We start from the raw sequence: 20,169 nt of genomic DNA on the forward strand, positions 1-20,169 counted from the left end.
CGACAGTGCTTTTTTCGCAAATGCGCTTGTTAAATCATCCCCTGTTTGTCGAAGTAGGCTGTGATTCAATGAGAAATTAACAGGCACCGCATCGATTATATGAAACGCAGGACACGCTAGATAAACTAGTAATATCATCAACCATGTGTAGTTAACTAGTGATTATGTTAAGATTGATTGTTTAATGCTAGCTAGCAACTTACCTTGGCTTCTAGCTGCCCTCACGTAACAGGCCACGCAGGCTCCTCGTGGAGTGCAATGTAAGGCAGGTGGTTCGAGCGTTAGACTAGTAACCGGAAGGTTGCAAAAACGAATCCCCGAGCTGACAAGGTAAAAATCTATCGTTCTGCCCCTGAACAAGGCAGTTAACCCACCGTTCCTAGGCCGTCATTGAAAATAAGAATGTGTTCTTAACTGACTTGCCTAGTTAAATAAAGGTGTATACATTTTTTTTTTTTAATCTTCAAATCGGTGTCCAAAAATACCAATTTACAGATTTGTTATGAAAACTTGAAATCGGCCCTAATTAATCGGCCATTCCAATTAGTCGGTCGACCTCTACTATGAACAACTGAAAGATTGTTGCTACAGCTCTCAAAAACATTGCTGCACTGAATTTAACTGGTGCTAGACTTTCTAGAGGACAATGCCATGCTGACGTGATATTTGCATGTAAATCCTTAAAGAGATGGGTGGGGCCAAGGCTTAAGAGAGTGTGAACGATGCTGAATGGGCACAAACAAAGGAGCTCTCTAGCAAGAGTGGAAATCTTAACAACATCTTTCAATGGCATTTTCTCCAACTTGTCTCATAAATTTATCAACTTTCAAAGCAGCATAACTTTCCCATGTTTCACAAAATTTGACTTAACCTCATGTTGAGCGATCTGGTCACATTTCATAGGACAGACATGGGATGGATGGATGGATGGATGGATGGATGGATGGATGGGGAGGGTTTAGTGGACAGGGCAGGAAGGGCAGCGACCTTTTGGAGCAGCACTTCACATAATACCATTATAGTTATGACGTTCAAAAATTGCCATTCTTCTTAGAGGAGTGAGAAGTTGATCTCAGTGCTATAATTAGGAAATAAGGCTCGAGGGGGTGTGGTATATGGCCAATATGCCACGGATAAGAGCTGTTCTCATGCACGACGCAACACGGAGTGCCTGGATACAGCCCTTAGCCGTGGTGTATTGGCCTCAGCAACGTAATTAGAACAGTAAAAATAAATGTTTTGTCATACCCGTGGTATACCACGGCTTTCAGACAATCAGCGTTCAGGGCTCGAACCACGAGTTTATAATAAGCCCTACTGTTGCTGAAGTTCTCTGACCGGCCAAAGGTTAGAGGATAGAGGACAGGGCGGTCATCAGACTGTCATCCTCTGGAAGTTACAGGCAGAATTGGCTCTGTGCTGCAGTCGCCTGATGTAGAAGCAGAAATATCATATGTTTTCTTTCTAATACTTCAGCTGGCCTGGTATTTGAAAGAAACCCGTTCCCATTTCCTGCTGCTGGAGACCAGGCAGGTCACCCAGAGCTGCCACTCACCAGCCCAGATGTGAGAGTAGAGGAGGGTCAGTTAACAACAGAAGGCTCAGGCTCAGAGCCTACAGAGCCGGAGGAAAGACTTCAGTTAGTAAATCCTCCTTAACATTAAAGACAGCAGTACACTGCCAGCACGCCCCATCCACAAACAGTGTTGTGTCCCACAGGCCATGCTCCCAGCTCCTGGGACTGACATCACACTATAAGCAGCAAGTGAAGGTCATCATGGAGCGTCATACAGGAGCTATTCATGTGGGGTTTGTGTCGGTTCCGACTAGTCTTTTCCAGCTCATCTATCCTGCCTTTGTGAGACAGACAGCATGGACCTTTGAGAGAGAGGAACATGGCAGAGATTTACTTTTTAATCCCGAATGCCATGGATTATAGGTTTTGTATTTTATTCTGACTATTACCATCAGATATTAGTGTGTCCGTCATGTTTGTAAAGCAGAAATCCCCATGAGAGCTTGATGAGGAGTGTGACAGGGTGAGTTCTCAGGGTATGAGCTGAGTGAGTCAGTGCTGGTTGAAATTAATTGACTCCAGCATGTTTTAGTGTGTCAGCACATTCAGCAGCGAGGCAGCACTGTATCATCAGCCTGCTGGCTGTCCCTTCTCATCACAGCTTGGTGGGACTCGGTCTGCTGAGACTTCTTTCTTTACTGGGTAGAGGTGCGTTCACACTTGAAAGGCATGTTTTCTCTGCTTACCTTGCGCGTGTGTTTGCATATATAGTATTGTACGTACATGTTATTTTGAGAAACATGTGAATCCCGAGGGCTGCGATTGCATGAGAGTGTGTTTGGTAATGTGTGCATGCCTCTTAGCCAGACCATGTGATTCTCTGTGTGTGTCACAGGGCAGAGGATGCAGCTGCATTCTGGGCCCTCCTTCCTCTGGGATCCAGCTAGAGGACAGATACGGTTGCCATGGTTACATTTACCCACGGTGACATCACGAGGAAAAGCTGGCTGCTGTGGGTGTTGCCCACGTCTGATTGTCCGATGCTTGCCCTCGCTATCCTCTAAAATACGAAAGCCAGTGTGATGGGTCTGCAGGGCCTCTCTCTCCCTTTTTCTCTCCTCCGTACAGAGCAGGATATTAATAGACTGATTGTGAAAAAAACGCTTAACCGGATTAAGCATTCTTTTTTTTTTTTTTTTTACATTTCCTTTTTTTGCAGCAGGCCAATATTGTCTGAGCGGTTGAGTTGGCAGCTCATTTTAATTTGACTAGTTATAAAATGTTAAATGTGATATAAGAGAGCAAGATAAAAGTAATAATCATTTGGGCTACATTGCTGTTGAGTACATCAGAGCACAGATGATCCAGACCAATGTAAAGGGAAGCGTTCTCTTGTCTATCCCAGTATTCATCAGGCTTATGAAATGAGGGGGGGTTTTACCTTACGTAGTATACACATCCCAAATATTATGAGGAGGAGCTTAGGGAGGGTTATGTCATAGGAAAGCCTGTGGTGTCATGTCATCCCCTCGGTACAGCTCTCTCTGCTCTGGAGCCTGTCTGTGGTTGGCTGATAGCAGCCAGGTGTTTGTGAAATCTGTCTTATCTCCTGAGTAGAGCAGTGATGTATAGCCCATTTACAGAACAACAGCCAGAGGGCTGCACACAACCCAAGGCACCAGGCACTCCTCCTCGTGAGGTACTACACAGTAATGTGGATTGTTTTTACTCTATATTAGTTCTCTCTATACCTCACCAGCTATGTAAATCCTTTATATAAGTCTATGTGGCTAAAAGCGTCAACATGCATCAGTTTGGCTGGCGGGGAACGAGTGTGCTCACATACTCAAAAGACATTAGCTTGAAAGAACGAGGGAAAAAAAGCGGCAATAGTACTGGTTGTCCATTTTGAGACGCCGTAGCCAGTATACACTTCCTCAAAATAATCTAAATGAATCGAAGATGACTCAAGAAATCTGTCATTCATTTTTATGTTTTTACCGATGATCTTAGTCGCGCAATTTTATATCTAACTAAGATGTTTGGTGCAGTATTTCTAAATGAAAAAATGTGCATGAAAACGAGTCGTCTCTTGATGAAGGACAACAAAGACTTTACTGAAGAATCCCGACTGTTGACCAATCACTGACGGAGGGGCGTAGCCTGCGCCTACCAACTTCGGCTTGCCTCAAACCTTTTTGTGTGCCCGAAAAACCCTTACCGAAGTCCAAAACTAACAAAAACGTCACGTCGTCATTTATATATGCACAAACTCTCCCGAACGGTTTCATCTGGGAAGCCTTTAGTCACGTCTTTGTTTGGGTCTTCAGGGTGCTCAATATAGAAAGCCAACTCCGTTGCTCTTAGCTACACATTTTTTCCATGGATTTTCTCTGTACATTTTCCTTCCTCCTGTAATTCTTCAGCTTGTGGTATCCACTGTAGTCCTTCTATTAAGGCCTTGTAGGATAAATACATTGCTGTGTTGAGCAATGAGCTGCAGCCTTCCAACAGTAAGTCCTGTCAGTGGCATTGCCTTGTAAGACAGCTGTCAATATGAAAATGTCCAGTAATACAGTGGTGGTCAGTGGTCCTGTTTGTGGACGTCTGTGTGTTTGATGTCCACAGCTCCACACACAGCTCTTCCAGGTGTTTTCATCACACCTGGTTTGATCCACTCACATCAAAAAGAGAGCCCTGAAAACTGTTAGCTGCACTGGTGTACTAGGAGCAGAGTACGCTAGTACGCTGGTCCTCTGAATCAGTCCCACAGTTAAAGGATTAGTGTATATAAAATGGATTTGGCCCTTGTTTTTAGTATGTATTGGGGTGGGTGTTTGTGTCTGTGTGTGTGTGTGTGTGTGTGTGTGTGTCACAGAGAGAGTGAGAGATTCTCACGAGAGAGAGAGAGGTGTTTACAACAGCACCTGTGTGGAGCAGTGCCCAGGGAGTTGAGACAGATTGTCAAGGTAAAACAACATCTAGTGTGATCATTTGGCCCTAGTATAAGGAGGAAATATATACAGTACCAGTCAAAAGTTTGGACACACCTACTCTTTATTTTGACTATTTTCTACATTGTAGAATAATAGTGAAGACATCAAAACTATGAAATAACACATGGAATCATGTAGTAACCAAAAAAAGTGTTCAACAAATCAAAATATATTTTAGATTCTTCAAAGTAGCCACCCTTTGCCTTGATGACAGCTTGGCACACTCTTGGCATTCTCTCAACCAGCTTCACCTGGAATGCTTTTCCAACAGTCTTGAAGTAGTTCCCACATATGCTGAGCACTTGTTGGCTGCTTTTCCTTCACTCCAACTCATCCCAAACCATCTCAATTGGGTTGAGGTCTGGTGATTGTAGAGGCCAGGTCATCTGATGCAGCACCCCATCACTCTCTTTCTTGGTCAAATAGCCCTTACACAGCCTGGAGGTGTGTTGGGTCATTGTCCTGTTGAAAAACAAATGATAGTCCCACTAAGCGCAAACTAGATGGGATGGCGTATCGCTGCAAAATGCTGTGGTAGCCATATTGGTTAAGTGTACCTTGAATTCTAAATAAATCACTGACAGTGTCACCAGCAAATCACCATCACACCTCCTCCTCCATGCTTCACGGTGGGAACCACATCTGACAGCCTGGTTGCTGGGCAGACTTGATGTGTTATGCCACTTTGTTTTGTTTCCCCGGTCTTTTCCCTTAAATACCTCTATTCATAGATAGTCTACCCATCCATTACTGCTGTGGTGTTTTAGGAAAATATAACCAAACACATACACACTGTGGTTTTTATTTGGGCAGCGTAATATGTACGGCTGATTCAATGTCCTAAAATAAGGCTATGACTTGATCATCTAATTGTACCTTCAGCCTCCATGAGCGGTTAAGGCAGGTGCTGGCTAGAACTCTGTGTGGTAGGCCTATGGTGAAGAACACCACTACTGGCTTGTATGGTGATGCTGTGCAGATGCTGGTCAAGGATCGGACAGATCCTAGTCCTAGGCAGAGGTAGGAGTGAGAAAGACACCACATACACATGGTCTGAGCAGGCCACCCACCTCTGCTGCAGAGGGGATAGTTGGGGTCTGCAGCTGTGTCTCTGTCTGTGTTAATGTGTACATCCAAATCACATGTCCCAAGCCCATGTTGACTCTAGAACTGGCTTTATGTTGTTGTTGTTGTTGTGTCTGGTCTTCATGTAAAGATGACATCCATGGAGCTATAGGCCTCCTCTCTGGCAGACAGACATCCTCAGGAACTCTTAGTTTCTTTGATCAGATCCAGAAACCCGGTCCACTCTCCGAAATGTCCATGTTTTGTGTTTGAGTAAGTATTGTATTACACTGTCTTTATGGCCTTTGAATATTTACCATATGTGATGTTCATACAGCATTTTGCCTCGTGTAACACTATACTTTATCTTTTGAGAAATCTGTATTGTTTTACCTGGTTCATTGTAAGTCTAAAATGTTTTGAATATGATTAGGTACATTTCCAAGGAGCTCTCTTTTCTCCGTCCAGGGTGTTTTCTCTCGAAGCTGAAACTATTCTTTGCAAACAGGAAGGGAACTCAATTTCCTGTGGGTTAATCTTGCTCTTGGTTAGCTTCCTGTTTCATACAACCACGACCACACAGACACACTGACCTAATACTCCATAAGGATCTTACCTCACAGCAACCTTCACATTAAATTCAATCATGTTTGTGTTTAGATGTATCCTTCCTATATGAACTATACGCTATTCTCCAGCTGTACCCGCAGGAGAACCCTTTTTGGTTCCAGGTAGAACCTTTTTGAAAGGGTTCTACTTGGAACCAAAAGGGTTCTACCTGGAAACGAAAAGCGTTCTACAAAGGGTTCTCCTATGGGGACAGCTGAAGGAGAGTATGAAGACTACTAGCTATAACAGAGATGCTACAAAAACCTGACCAAACACACCAAAGCATGAATGAATGTTTGAAATTTTACATTGGTGTCAAATTGCCAATTGGCAACCCATCCCTTATGGGATTAATTAACACACAAACAAACATTACAATAATTCACTATGGTAGTTAAATGATGATTCTTCTTCCGGTGTTCTCTGCATTGTGCATCACATAAAGAGTGAAAAAATAAAAAGTCAATCAAAACATAATAGTAAATAAGGTATTTACTATGATCAGAAATATAGTGTAGACATTAATGTTGTAAAGGACTATTGTAGCTGGAAATGACAGATTTTTAATGGAATATCTACATACAGTTGAAGTCGGAAGTTTACATACACCATAGCCAAATACATTTTAACTCAGTTTTTCACAATTCCTGACATTTAATCGTAGTAAGCATTCCCTGTCTTAGGTCAGTTAGGATCACCACTTTATTTTAAGAATGTGAAATGTCAGAATAATAGTAGAGAGAATGAATTGATTTATTTCAGCTTTTATTTCTTTCATCACATTCCCAGTGGGTCAGAAGTTTACATACACTCAAATAGTATTTGGTAGCATTGCCTTTAAATTGTTTAAAACTTGGGTCAAACTTTTTGGGTAGCCTTCCACAAGCTTCCCACAATAAGTTGGGTGAATTTTGGCCCATTCTTCCTGACAGAGCTGGTGTAACCGAGTCAGGTTTGTAGGCCTCCTTGCTCGCACACGCTTTTTCAGTTCTGCCCACAAATGTTCTATTGGATTGAGGTCAGGGCTTTGTGATGGCCACTCCAATACCTTGACTTTGTTGACCTTAAGCCATTTTGCTACAACTTTGGAAGTATGCTTGGATATAGGACTCGTTTTACTGTGGATATAGATACTTTTGTACCTGTTAGTAACTGCAAAACACCAGTCTCAACGTCAACAGTGAAGAGGCAACTCCGGGATGCTGGCCTTCTAGGCAGAGTTCCTCTGTCCAGTATTTGTGTTCTTTTGCCCATCTTAGTCTTTTATTTTTATTGGCCAGTCTGAGATATGGCTCATTCTTTGCAGCTCTGCCTAGAAGGCCAGCATCCCGCAGTCACCTCTTCACTGTTGACATTGAGACTGGTGTTTTGCGGGTACTATTTAATGAAGCTGCCAGTTGAGGACTTGTGAGGCATCTGTTTCTCAAACTAGACACTCTAATGTACTTGTCCTCTTGCTCAGTTGTGCACCCACTCCTCTTTCTATTCTGGTTAGAGCCAGTTTGCGCTGTTCTGTGAAGGAGTAGTACACAACATTATACGAGATCTTCAGTTTCTTGGAAATTTCTCGCATGGAATAGACTTCATTTCTCAGAACAAGAATAGACTGATGAGTTTCAGAAGAAAGTTCCTTGTTTCTAGCCATTTTGAGCCTGTAATCGAACCCACAAATGCTGATACCCAGATACTCAACTAGTCTAAAGAAAGACAGTTTTATTGCTTCTTTAATCACAACAACAGTTTTCAGCTGTGCTAACATAATTGCAAAAATGGTTTTCTAATGATCAATTAGCCTTTTAAAATGATAAACTTGGATTAGCTAACACGACGTGCCATTGGAACACAGGAGTGATGGTTGCTGATAATGGGCCTCTGTACGCCTATGTAGATATTCTATTAAAAAAAATGCAGTTTCCAGCTACAATAGTCATTTACAACATTGACACCTCTGTGATATCCAGCCAGTGAATTTGCAGGGCGCCAAATTCAAACAGAAATCTCATAATTTAAATAAACGTCTTGTTAATCCAACCACAGTGTCCGATTTCAAAAAGGTTTTACGGTGAAAGCAAACCATGCTATTATCTGAGGACAGCACCCCAGCAAACATACACATGAAATCATTATTCAACCCGCCAGGCACAACACAAAAGTCAGAAATAACATATAATGCATGCCTTACCTTTGAAGATCTTCTTCTGTTGGCACTCCAATATATCCATTGAACATCACAAACGGTCCTTTTGTTCGATAAATTCTGTCGTAATATATCCAAAATGTCCATTTATTTGGCGCGTATGATTCAGAAAATACACCGGTTCCAACTCGCGCAACATGACTACAAAATAAGTTACCTGTAATCTTTGTCCAAAGATTTCAAACAACTTTCCTAATACAACTTTAGGTATTTTTTTAACGTAAATAATCGCTAAAATTTAAGACGGAATAAACTGTGTTCAATACCGGAGGAAAACAAAGTGGAGCGTGCTTTTCAGATCACGCGCCTCTATCAAACAATACACTTCCCTCGTTCTGAACAGGGCTACTTCTTCATTACACAAAGGAAAAACATCAACCAATTTCTAAAGACTGTTGACATCCAGTGGAAGCGATAGGAACTACAAGCAACTGCCTTAGAATTCTAGATTCCCAATGAAAACCCATTGAATAGAGAGTGACCTAAAAAAAAATGTCCTGGATGGTTTGTCCTCGGGGTTTCGCCTGCCAAATAAGTTCTGTTATACTCACAGACATCATTCAAACAGTTTTAGAAACTTCAGAGGGTTTTCTATCCAAATCTACCAATTATATGCATGTCCTAGCTTCTGGGCCTGAGTAGCAGGCAGTTTAGTTTGGGCATGCTTTTCATCCAAAATTCCAGTTGCTGCCCCCTATCCTAGTGAAGTTAAACTTCTTAGGGATAGGCGTCCCGTCAGCGGGACACCTGTCGACAACATCCGGTGAAATTGGAGGGCGCGCAATTCAAATAAATAATCGTAATATTAAACATTTATGAACATACGTATCTTATATCGGTTAAAAGCTTAAATTCTTGTTAATCTAACTGCATTGTCCGATTTACAATAGGCTTTACAGCGAAAGCATACCATGCAATTCTTTGAGAACGGCGCCCCACGTCAACATATTTTCAACCAGCACAGGCTTCAATTGTGATTGTAAATAATCACTTACTTTTTGAAAATCTTTCTTTGTTTGCAATCCCAAGGGTCTCAGCTACAACATGAATGGTCGTTTTGTTAGATAAAATCCTTCTTTTATATCCCAAAAAGTCTGTTTAGTTGGCACCATCGATTTCAGTAATCCACTCGTTCAACATGCAGACAAAGGAATCCAAGAAGTTACTGCTAAACTTTGTTCAAACAAGTTAAACTATGTTTCTATTTAATCCTTAAAACCTCTTACATCTACACGTTCCGCTAGCGGAACGATTGCTCCAATATCCAATGATGGGCGGGGCGCGAAATTCAAACTCCTCTAAATCCGAAAACTTACACTTTTCAAACATATGACTATTTTACAGCTATTTAAAGACAAGACTCTCCTTTATCTAACCAAACTGTCCGATTTCAAAAAGGCTTTACAGCGAAAGCAAAACATTAGATTATGTCAGCAGAGTACCCAGCCAGAAATAATCACACAGCCATTTTTCAAGCTAGCATATCATGTCACATAAACCCAAACCATATCTAAATGCAGCACTAACCTTTGATGATCTTCATCAGATGACACACCTAGGACATTGTGTTATACAATACATGCATGTCTGTTCAATCAAGTTCATATTTATATCAAAAAACAGCTTTTTACATTAGCATGTGACGTTCAGAACTAGCATTCCCACCGAACACTTCCGGTGATTTTACTAAATTACTCACGATAAACGTTCACAAAAAGCATAACAATTATTTTAAGAATTATAGATACAGAACTCCTCTATGCACTCGATATGTCCGATTTTAAAATAGCTTTTCGGATGAAGCACATTTTGCAATAATGTAAGTACATAGCCCGGCGTTACAGGGCTAGCTATTTAGACACCCTGCAAGTTTAGCCTTCACCAAAATCACATTTCCTATAAGAAAAATGTTCTTACCTTGCTTGTTCTTCATCAGAATACACTGCCAGGACTTCTACTTCAATAACAAATGTAGGTTTGGTCCCAAATAATCCATCGTTATATCCAAACAGCGACGTTTTGTTCGTGCGTTCTAGACACTATCCCAACGCTAAATCTCGGCCACGAGCATGACGCAAAATATGACAAAAAATTTCTAAATATTCCATTACCGTACTTCGAAGCATGTCAACCGCTGTTTAAAACCAATATTTATGCAATTTATCTCGTAGAGAAGCGATAATATTCCGACCGGGAATCTGCCTGTCTGTAAACTGAGGAAAAAACCGAAAGCCGGGGGCGGGGCGTGTCACGCGCCTAAGGCTTAGACCATTGAGTGACCACTTAGCTTTTGCCTTCCTGTGCTTCAGCCAGGGCTTTGAATTACGTCATTCCTGTTTTTCCCGGGCTATGAGACCTCATTGGAGACGTGTGAATTGTCACGTAAGAGCAGAGATCCTTTGTAAACGATAGAGATAATAAAGAAGGGCAAGAAATGTTCAGACAGGGTACTTCCTGAACAGAAGCATCTCAGGTTTTTGCCTGCCATAGGAGTTCTGTTATACTCACAGACACCATTCAAACAGTTTCAGAAACTTTGGAGTGTTTTCTCTCCAAAGCTAATAATTATATGCATATTCCAGTTTCTGGGCAGGACTAATAATCAGATTAAATCGGGTACGTTTTTTATCCAGCCGTGAAAATACTGCCCCCTAGCCATAACAGGTTAACCTCTATGGGACCGGCGGGACGAATTCGTCCCACCTACGTAACAGCCAGTGTAATCCTGTGGCGCGATTTTTAAAACGTTTGAAATGCTATTACTTCAATTTCTCAAACATATGACTATTTTACAGCTATTTAAAGACAAGACTCTCGTTAATCTAACCACACTGTCCGATTTCAAAAAGGCTTTACAACGAAAGCAAAACATTAGATTATGTCAGCAGAGTACCCAGCCAGAAATAATCAGACACCCATTTTTCAAGCTAGCATATAATGTCACAAAAACCTAAACCACAGCTAAATGCAGCACTAACCTTTTATGATCTTCATCAGATGACACACCTAGGACATTATGTTATACAATACATGCATGTCTGTTCAATCAAGTTCATATTTATATCAAAAACCAGCTTTTTACATTAGCATGTGACGTTCAGAAAAAGCATACCCCCCGCAAACTTCCGGGGAATTTACTAACAATTTGCTAAATTACTCACGATAAACGTTCACAAAAAGCATAACAATTATTTTAAGAATTATAGATACATTACTCCTCTATGCACTCGATATGTCTGATTTTAAAATAGCTTTTCGGATGAAGCACATTTTGCAATATTCTAAGTACATAGCCCAGCCATCACGGGCTAGCTATTTAGACACCCGGCAAGTTTAGCCTTCACTAAAATCGCATTTCCTATAAGAAAAATGGTCTTACCTTTCCTGTTCTTCGTGAGAATGCACTCCCAGGACTTCTACTTCAATAACAAATGTAGGTTTGGTCCCAAATAATCCATCGTTATATCCAAACAGCGGCGTTTTGTTCGTGTGTTCTAGACACTATCAGAATGCTAAATCACGGTCGTGCGCATGGCGCAGAAGGTGACAAGAAATTTCTAAATATTCCATTACCGTACTTCAAAGCATGTCAACCGCTGTTTAAAATCAATTTTTATGCAATTTATCTCGTAGAAAAGCGATAATATTCCAACCGGGAATCTGCAATTAGCTAAACAGCCGAAGGAAAATACTCCACGGGGGCGAATCGTGCACGCGCCTAATTCTATTGTCCTCTGATGGGACACTTGGAAAAGGGGATTCTGTGTTTCAGCCTGAGGCTGCCTCGTCATCGTTCAGGTTTTTCCCGAGTTCTGAGAGCCTATTGGAGCCCTAGGAATTGTCACGTTACAGCTAAGATCCTGACTCTTCAATAAACAGAAGCAAGAACAACAACACCTTGTCAGACAGGGTACTTCCTGCATGAAACCTTCTCAGGTTTTTGCCTGCAATAGGAGTTCTGTTATACTCACAGACACCATTCAAACAGTTTTAGAAACTTTAGGGTGTTTTCTATCCAAACCTGAACAATAATATGCATATTCTAGCTTCTGAGTTGGTGTAGGAGGCAGTTAAAAAAGCCCGTAGAGGTTAAGCACCCTAAAATGTAAAACTATAATATTTCACACGGAAAGAAGTATGTACAATAGAAAAGTAAAATTAGTAAGTGGGCGTCCTCTTCATCACGCCCATAGACTGATTTCCAACTGTGACTCTTTGTACCAAAAATTCTTCCTCGTTTTGGAAGAAACAAGCCTAAAACCTTGAACAAAGACTGTTGACATCTAGTGGAAGCCATAGGAATTGCAATCTGGGAGCTGGGATTGCATAGGACCCATAGCCTTCCGTTATAAGAGCATGGGATCTCAAAAATTCCAGTTGGATTTTCTTTGGATTTTTGGCTACCATATCAACTGTGTTATAGTCTCATATATACATTATTTTAACATTTCTACAAACTTCAAGGTGTTTTCTATCCAATGCTACCAATTATATGCATATCCTGTCTTCTGGGCCTGAGTAACAGGCAGTTTACTTTGGGCACGTCAGTCAGGCGGAAATTCTGAAAAAATGAGTGAGTTAGCTAACCTTCTCATCCACGGCTAAGACTCTCAATTGCTAATCACACACACACAGTCAGAGCACCATCACTAGACAGAGAATCAGGATGAGGGAACTTACTATATACCTTAACACTACAACACAGAGCATGACCGAGCCCCAGTCGTCCTACTGAAAGCTGTCTGCTACAGGTTATTTCTGGGCTGTCAGTAGTATGCCCTGCAGTGTGCTGTGTTGTGTATCGTCTTTGAAGCAGGCTGGAGAGGAGCTGAGGCTGCTGTCTCTGGGAGGGCTCAGTAACACAAAGAGCCCCTTTAACCACAGATCAAGGCCCAGGCTGTACACTCGGCTGTCCACGCCTGCCTAACCTTTGTTTCTCAACAGGGCCTCTCTGGCCATGGCTCAAGCCTGACTAAATGTGAATCATGGTATAAATATACCAAACATCCCCTCCCGCAAGATCAAGACACTCATTGTTTTATGTTACTCTACTTTGGGATTAGATAATCACCATTTTGGGGGTATTTGTTCCTGTCATATTTTTGTTCTGGAACATTAGATGTTGATTAGCTAGTCATTTGCTTTGGCCCTATGCTACAAGGCTTAATATTCCTGTAACAGTTTCCATCAGATAGTATTGTTAGCATTTGCTACATGAGTCAAATGGGTGAATGCAAGGCTGTGTTGTCCTGGCTGAAACAATATTCACTCCCAGTGTTCTCCTACTGTTTATGGGTGTCTAGGAGGGGAGAAAAGGTCCCAGTCAGGGATTTGGCCATCTGCATTTATCTTCAACAGGAATGCTAATGTTCGGTGGTATTGTTCTCGGTATTCAATGTGTAGTATCATAGCAACAAGTTTCACTGGCCTTTTAAATAGTGTCCCTGCAGATGGCCTCTTCAGGATTGTTCCCAGCAGTAGAACACAGCAGCAGTAGCATGTCTTTTTATGGCTGTAACAGCCATGCATAATGTCATCAGATTAGGACCTGATTTCTGCAGTGTCCTCTCTGTACCAGACCCTGTTCTGCACCCCACTGACACTTCACAACAAGCTGTTTTAATCGCTGCCCCAGATTATGGTGAATCATTAAAAAGATAATCCCATCAGAGGAGAAGACGAGAGCAGAGTTTAGCCGCACTGGAGTAAACAGTCCTCAGTGATCAAGAGCTCCTCTCTCTCTCCTCCTGACTCACTAACCACCCTTCTCTGACCCAGAGGTCTACCGATAACCGTTAAGCCCTACGCCCTCATGACCGGTACTGCCAGTTACTCCCTACCGATGCGGTAAGGCCCTTCCCAGTCAGACACGTCCCAATACTAAGGCCACTCTCTGAGTCACCACAGCAGTGAAAGGAAGAACCACAGGAGGGGAAGAGGGAGGAAAACAATGGACGTTGGAGATTCTTCAGCGTGTGTCTGTACTGTCTTCTAACATCTGGCCCCACGGCTGGAAGGATGTGTGTGAGGGCTTGGTTAGGGTAAGTGCAGGGAGAGGCAATGAATTATAAGCCTTCTTCATTGTCTTAGGCTCCCGTATTGAGAGAGAGGCGTCATGTATATATTGTTAATGCTGTACATTGATACTCTGCTGGAAGTAGTTTGCATGTGTATGGGATAGAGACAAATCTCTTTAAAATGTAATCTGGATACAGTTTTAATTGAATCTATCCTGTGTATCCAGTTACTTGCCATACAGAATATGTATGTCAGTTACAGTCTTGCCCCCTTCCTATTCCCTTATAGCTTCACCACCTCAGTGTCGTGTTCATCCTATGACGAGGCCTCCTTGTCACATGGTCCACAAACATCATGGACATTTTTCTCATGGCTTGGGGCCCCACTGTCTGCTTTGCAGTGTACTGTTGGCAAAATGAATGACCTCCAGCCTTACAAACACTTGACAGGAATGTGTGGTAGGGGGGCGGCTTTGGCTAAATGGGTCAGGTCCCCCCCACATAATGGCGGGCCGACTGTGGGAGTCTCAGGGGCAGACAGTGGGAGGGAGGAGCAGCACAAACCCTGCCTGCCTGCGCCAATTATGGACATTAATAACATCCACATTGAAATGCCATTAAAATCAGGGTCAAGGGGTTAACTGTGTGTTCATTACAGAGATATGGGGAGTTCAAGAGAACAACTACATACCCACACCCTGGCTAAACTACCCTACTGTACGTACCTACACCCTGGCTAAACTACCCTACTGTACATACCTACACCCTGGCTAAACTACCCTACTGTACGTACCCACACCCTGGCTAAACTACCCTACTGTACGTACCCACACCCTGGCTAAACTACCCTACTGTACGTACCCACACCCTGGCTAAACTACCCTACTGTATGTACCTACACCCTGGCTAAACTACCCTACTGTACATACCTACACCCTGGCTAAACTACCCTACTGTACGTACCCACACCCTGGCTAAACTACCCTACTGTACGTACCCACACCCTGGCTAAACTACCCTACTGTACATACCCACACCCTGGCTAAACTACCATACTGTACATACCCACACCCTTTCTAAACTACCCTACTGTACGTACCCACACCCTGGCTAAACTACCATACTGTACATACCCACACCCTGGCTAAACTACCCTACTGTACGTACCCACACCCTGGCTAAACTACCGTACTGTACATACCCACACCCTTTCTAAACTACCCTACTGTACGTACCCACACCCTGGCTAAACTACCCTATTGTACGTACCCACACCCTGGCTAAACTACCCTACTGTACATACCCACACCCTGTCTAAACTACCCTATTGTACGTACCCACACCCTGTCTAAACTACCCTATTGTACGTACCCACACCCTGACTAAACTACCATACTGTACATACCCACACCCTGACAACGCTAGCCCTTCTCCTACCCACGCCCTGACAACGCTAGCCCTTCTCCTACCCACGCCCTGACAACGCTAGCACTGAGTCAAACAGGAATTCTGAGGAAAAATGTTAAATGTTGCTGGTCATGCCAATCCTGTAACTTCTTAGTCATATAATATTAGTAAAATATTCCCAGTCTGGCCATTCCAGACATGTTAGTGTGAAACAAGGCTATGCTGTGTCACTTATTGTGAACTCCACGGCTGTCTCCACCCTGCTTCTCAGCTCTCCCAAACCAGCATCTCCATTTCTGGGCCCGGCACCAAATAGCTGGGACTCATATTTGTGCTGTCTTCACCAGGTCCATTCAGCATTAGCCAGACAAAACATGAACTGTCTAGAGGAGACTGTAATAGTCCTGATGATGATTACTGTGATGATGGGGATGAAGAGGAGGTTGGTCATAATGTTGTTAGGTGTTTGCTTGTTTTTCTTTTTGTTCTCCAGCGCAGCTCCTCTGCATTAGAGCAGCTGTATCATTACAGCTAAATGCCTGGATACCAGCAGGGCTTGCTGTGCATCAGTCAGACTTCTAAAAGTGGATTTGTGGGTGCAGAGCTGTAATTTAAAGCTGCAGGCCAAAGCACAGTCACGGGTGGAGCAGTACTGTGGGGAGGACAGAGGACAGTGTTAGCCTGTTTGTGTGATGAATTCACCACCACTGTCAGTCTGGTCAATGGTGTTTATTTTGTAGTGTTACTGTTAGCTTAATCCACACTGGCAGGCAGCACTGGGGTCCCGGTAGACCTTGCTCACCTAGAATGAACCTCAAAACAAACTGAAGATTGTCCATCTTTTTATAGCAAACAAATGTTCACTTGCAGTGTAAACCAGATTGAATCTGTTCGGGCTGTCTACTCTGTGCAACACGCGTCTATAATGTTTGCAGATTACACTTCACATTGGTGCTCACGAAAGTGCAAGCAAACACTTTCAGAGTCTCTCACCCCCAGTGATGCAGTAACACGGACATGTGGGATACAACGGTAGCGAAGCTGCTGTGAGTGTGCGTGTGAGTGTGCGTGTGCGTGTGCGTGTGAGTGTGAGTGTGTGTGTGTGTGTGTGTGTGTGTGTGTGTGTGTGTGTGTGTGTGTGTCTGTATTAAGTAACACTGCAGTGGTGACGTCCCAGTGGTCTGTGGTTCAGTCAGTGTTTGGGGCATAATAGTCCTCAGTCTCTCTCTCTGTCTCTCTGTCTCTCTCTGTCTCTCTCTCTCTGTGTCTCTCTGTCTCTGTCTCTCTCTCTGTCAGTCCGCTGGGTACCCGGTAAAGAGCATTGCCCTCCAGGCAGCCTCCGCCCCCTCTTCTCTCAGCATGAAACCCAGACCATCACAAGTTCTCTGCAAACGGAGAGAGCGCATGATAGGCTTTTAAAACCATGACTGAGTATTCAGCCACCCAGAGACACTCCGAGGTCTACCACAAATTCAATCTCTCTGTCAGCCTTTAGAAGAAAATCCTTACCTTTTGGAATATTGCTTTTTACCCTGGCACTACATGCATTACCTCCCGGGGACTTTTACCCTATTTCGGAATGCTCATTATCACAGTGTTAACCGCTTATCCTCATTACCCTAATGATGTTAGTGACACCTCTCTCTCTCTCTCCCTCTCCCTCTCCGTCTCTCTCTCTGTCTCTCTCTGTCTCTGTCTCTCTCTGTCTCTCTCTGTCTCTCTCTGTCTCTCTCTGTCTCTCTCTGTCTCTCTCTGTCTCTGTCTCTCTCTGTCTCTCTCTGTCTCTCTCTGTCTCTGTCTCTCTCTGTCTCTCTCTCTCTCTGTCTCTCTCTGTCTCTCTCTGTCTCTCTCTGTCTCTGTCTCTCTCTCTGTCTCTCTCTCTGTCTCTCTCTCTGTCTCTCTCTCTGTCTCTCTCTCTGTCTGTCTCTCTCTCTCTCTCTCTCTCTCTCTCTCTCTCTCTCTCTCTCTCTCTCCCTGTCTTAGAGCGCAGCGATGGAGGAAACTGTAATATGGGAACAGCACACAGTGACCCTTCACAGGGTAAGTGTTTACCTCTCTCCGTTACTCTCTCCTTCTCTCCCCATTCCTACATCATCATCCCTCTCTCTCAGTGCCGGGAAGGCCAGCTGCAGGATCAGGAAGTGTGCTGATGAAACACACAATGGGCCCAGCATACAGATGTCAGGAAGCTGTGGTGAGGAAGAGCGCTATGTAGCGTCCTCTTCCTGTGTGTTTCTCTTCCTGTAGGCAAGCCAGCCCCATGGTTCTCCAGGATCACAGGGAATACTGAATGTTGTGTGGACTACACATGAACTAGTCTGTTAGTACCTAAAGCTGGGAGTTGCCAGTGACCTCACGATACGATATTATCGCGATACTTTGGTTCCGATACGATATGTATTGCGATTCTCACAATTCCTAATGTATTGCGATTCAATACTGTGATTTTATTATGATTCCATGGTCCAAACATATTGCTCACCATGTGTCTGCTGCAGAGGGATGAGAGAGAGCTATGAGAAAACAAGTCATGGAAATAAGTGTGCAAAAGTAACTAAACTAAATAAAATAGTATTGCGATATTGTCAAAAAGATACGATATATCGTCAAAAATAATATCCTGATATCTAACTGAAGAAATGTATTTTTCTGTCCACCATTACTACCCTATATAAATATTAACTTCTTTTTTTTTATCCATGGATTTACACATTTTTTGATTAGAATTAATATTCACTGACCAGTGTACAATGTTGCCAATTCTTTTTTTTTTGTCGGGGTCTCAACTTCCTGTTGAGAGTTAGAATAGTAAAATACACAAGGTGCAATTTCTACATGTGGTTGTGCATCAGCAGTTTTTATCTTGTCATGTCAGTCACAGTGATGATCGTCCCATGTCCTCCGTCACTTGATTTAAAGAAATTATGAATAACCAGACACTGACGATGATTTACAGTTGATGAGAAGCAGATTTACTTATTGATAATAATGTGGGTTAGAAATGTCCTCTTGATTGTTGCTGTTTACCTGTAATAGGTGAGAAACGGTGTTTTAAGAGTTTGAGTTGGGAGCAACGGCCGTTGGTTCGGCGGCAAACTCTTGTTGTGCGTCTCCCGATTTAATATAGGCTGTTTCTGGTCGTACATTAAGTGATCGAAAGTACAATGTGATATCGTTTACTAATGAAAACGTAAAGGTAGATCGTCAGGAATGTGTATGATTACCTTGTATTTCCTTGTTTATTGGAGAGGGTTCTGTTCATTTCCTGTTCAGAGAATTGACTGGCAGGTGGGGTGCGTTGGAGCGCATAGTTAATGAATGGTACTGGTACTGCTCTAATAGCTTATCCCGGGAGGGACACCCATGTTCATATCCCCAAAGTCTAGTTATTCATTAAGCATGGCTTAGCACAGTCATTGAGATATGTGCTGGGATATATTCAACTATGTTTATGATCTGAAAGACGTTTAGATTGTTAATTGATCAGTGTGTTGCCGGTTACGGGCATATTTGAAGCATTGATTTTGTTAGGATATCTGAGTGGGAGTGACTATCAACATGGCATAAGTCATGGCAAAATGTGTACAATTGCATAAAACTTGCTTCAAAACGGACATGTTTTCTCTACGCCCCATGGCAAATGTGTAGAATTGCACGAAAGGTGAGGTGGGCCCCGCAAACCAAATCTCGCTTAGGGCCCCCTTGGGGGCATGTTTTCAGGAGCTTTGGTCCCAGGAAAACAGAGATGTTCTAATTTGGTCCCAGGCTGAAATAGTTTAAGAACCCCTACACTAGAGCATTGGAAAGCAAAACTACTGCAACAAGAGTAGAATCACGACAGTGGTGAAGGCATAACTCTGGCACCACCCGCTCTCTTTACAACACCATATTATTATCCCACTTACACTGGTATAGGCCTACCACTTAAATTAGTTTACTGCATGATTGCACTGTGGTAAGCATGCTATTAAGTTTTTTTGTGTTTCCACTTTTCAATGACATACTCTCAGGACTAGACTAGTGAAACAGGTGACGTGTAGACATATTGTTGACTGGGATTATCTCATTGGCTGTCTGGAGGGGTGCAATGTTTAATAACATAACGACCATAGGAGTTGGCTACACAACACTAACAGATCTGGGACCAGGCTAGAGGCATGCATGCAGTCAATGTGTGGTTGTGCCAGCGAGCTGATCACCATCAGGGTTATTATAAGTGTCTCTCCTCTTAGTCTCCAGTCCTGAGTGGCGGCCTGGCCTGGCCATCTGTCAGGAGATCGGGAGTCAGGACAGAGTCAGGCTGGCTGTGATAATGGAGAAAAACAAGATAATGGAGGCTCCAGTCAGAGGTGACAGACTGAC

General features: G+C 43.0%; 1 protein-coding gene across 16 annotated transcripts in view; it reads left to right on the forward strand.

The window, feature by feature from the left end:
• LOC115202998 (tight junction protein ZO-1) overlaps positions 1–20,169 on the forward strand; it is a 155,273-nt gene that overhangs the window by 95,455 nt on the left and 39,649 nt on the right. For all 16 annotated transcript variants that reach the window (XM_029767225.1, XM_029767227.1, XM_029767238.1 and 13 more), the window contains one exon: positions 17,791–17,847. In XM_029767225.1, the coding sequence (XP_029623085.1) occupies positions 17,791–17,847 (57 nt within the window). The remainder of the gene's footprint in view (positions 1–17,790; positions 17,848–20,169) is intronic.

This window comes from Salmo trutta, chromosome 12, assembly GCF_901001165.1.
Source record: "Salmo trutta chromosome 12, fSalTru1.1, whole genome shotgun sequence".
NCBI classification, from domain to species: Eukaryota; Metazoa; Chordata; class Actinopteri; order Salmoniformes; family Salmonidae; genus Salmo; species Salmo trutta.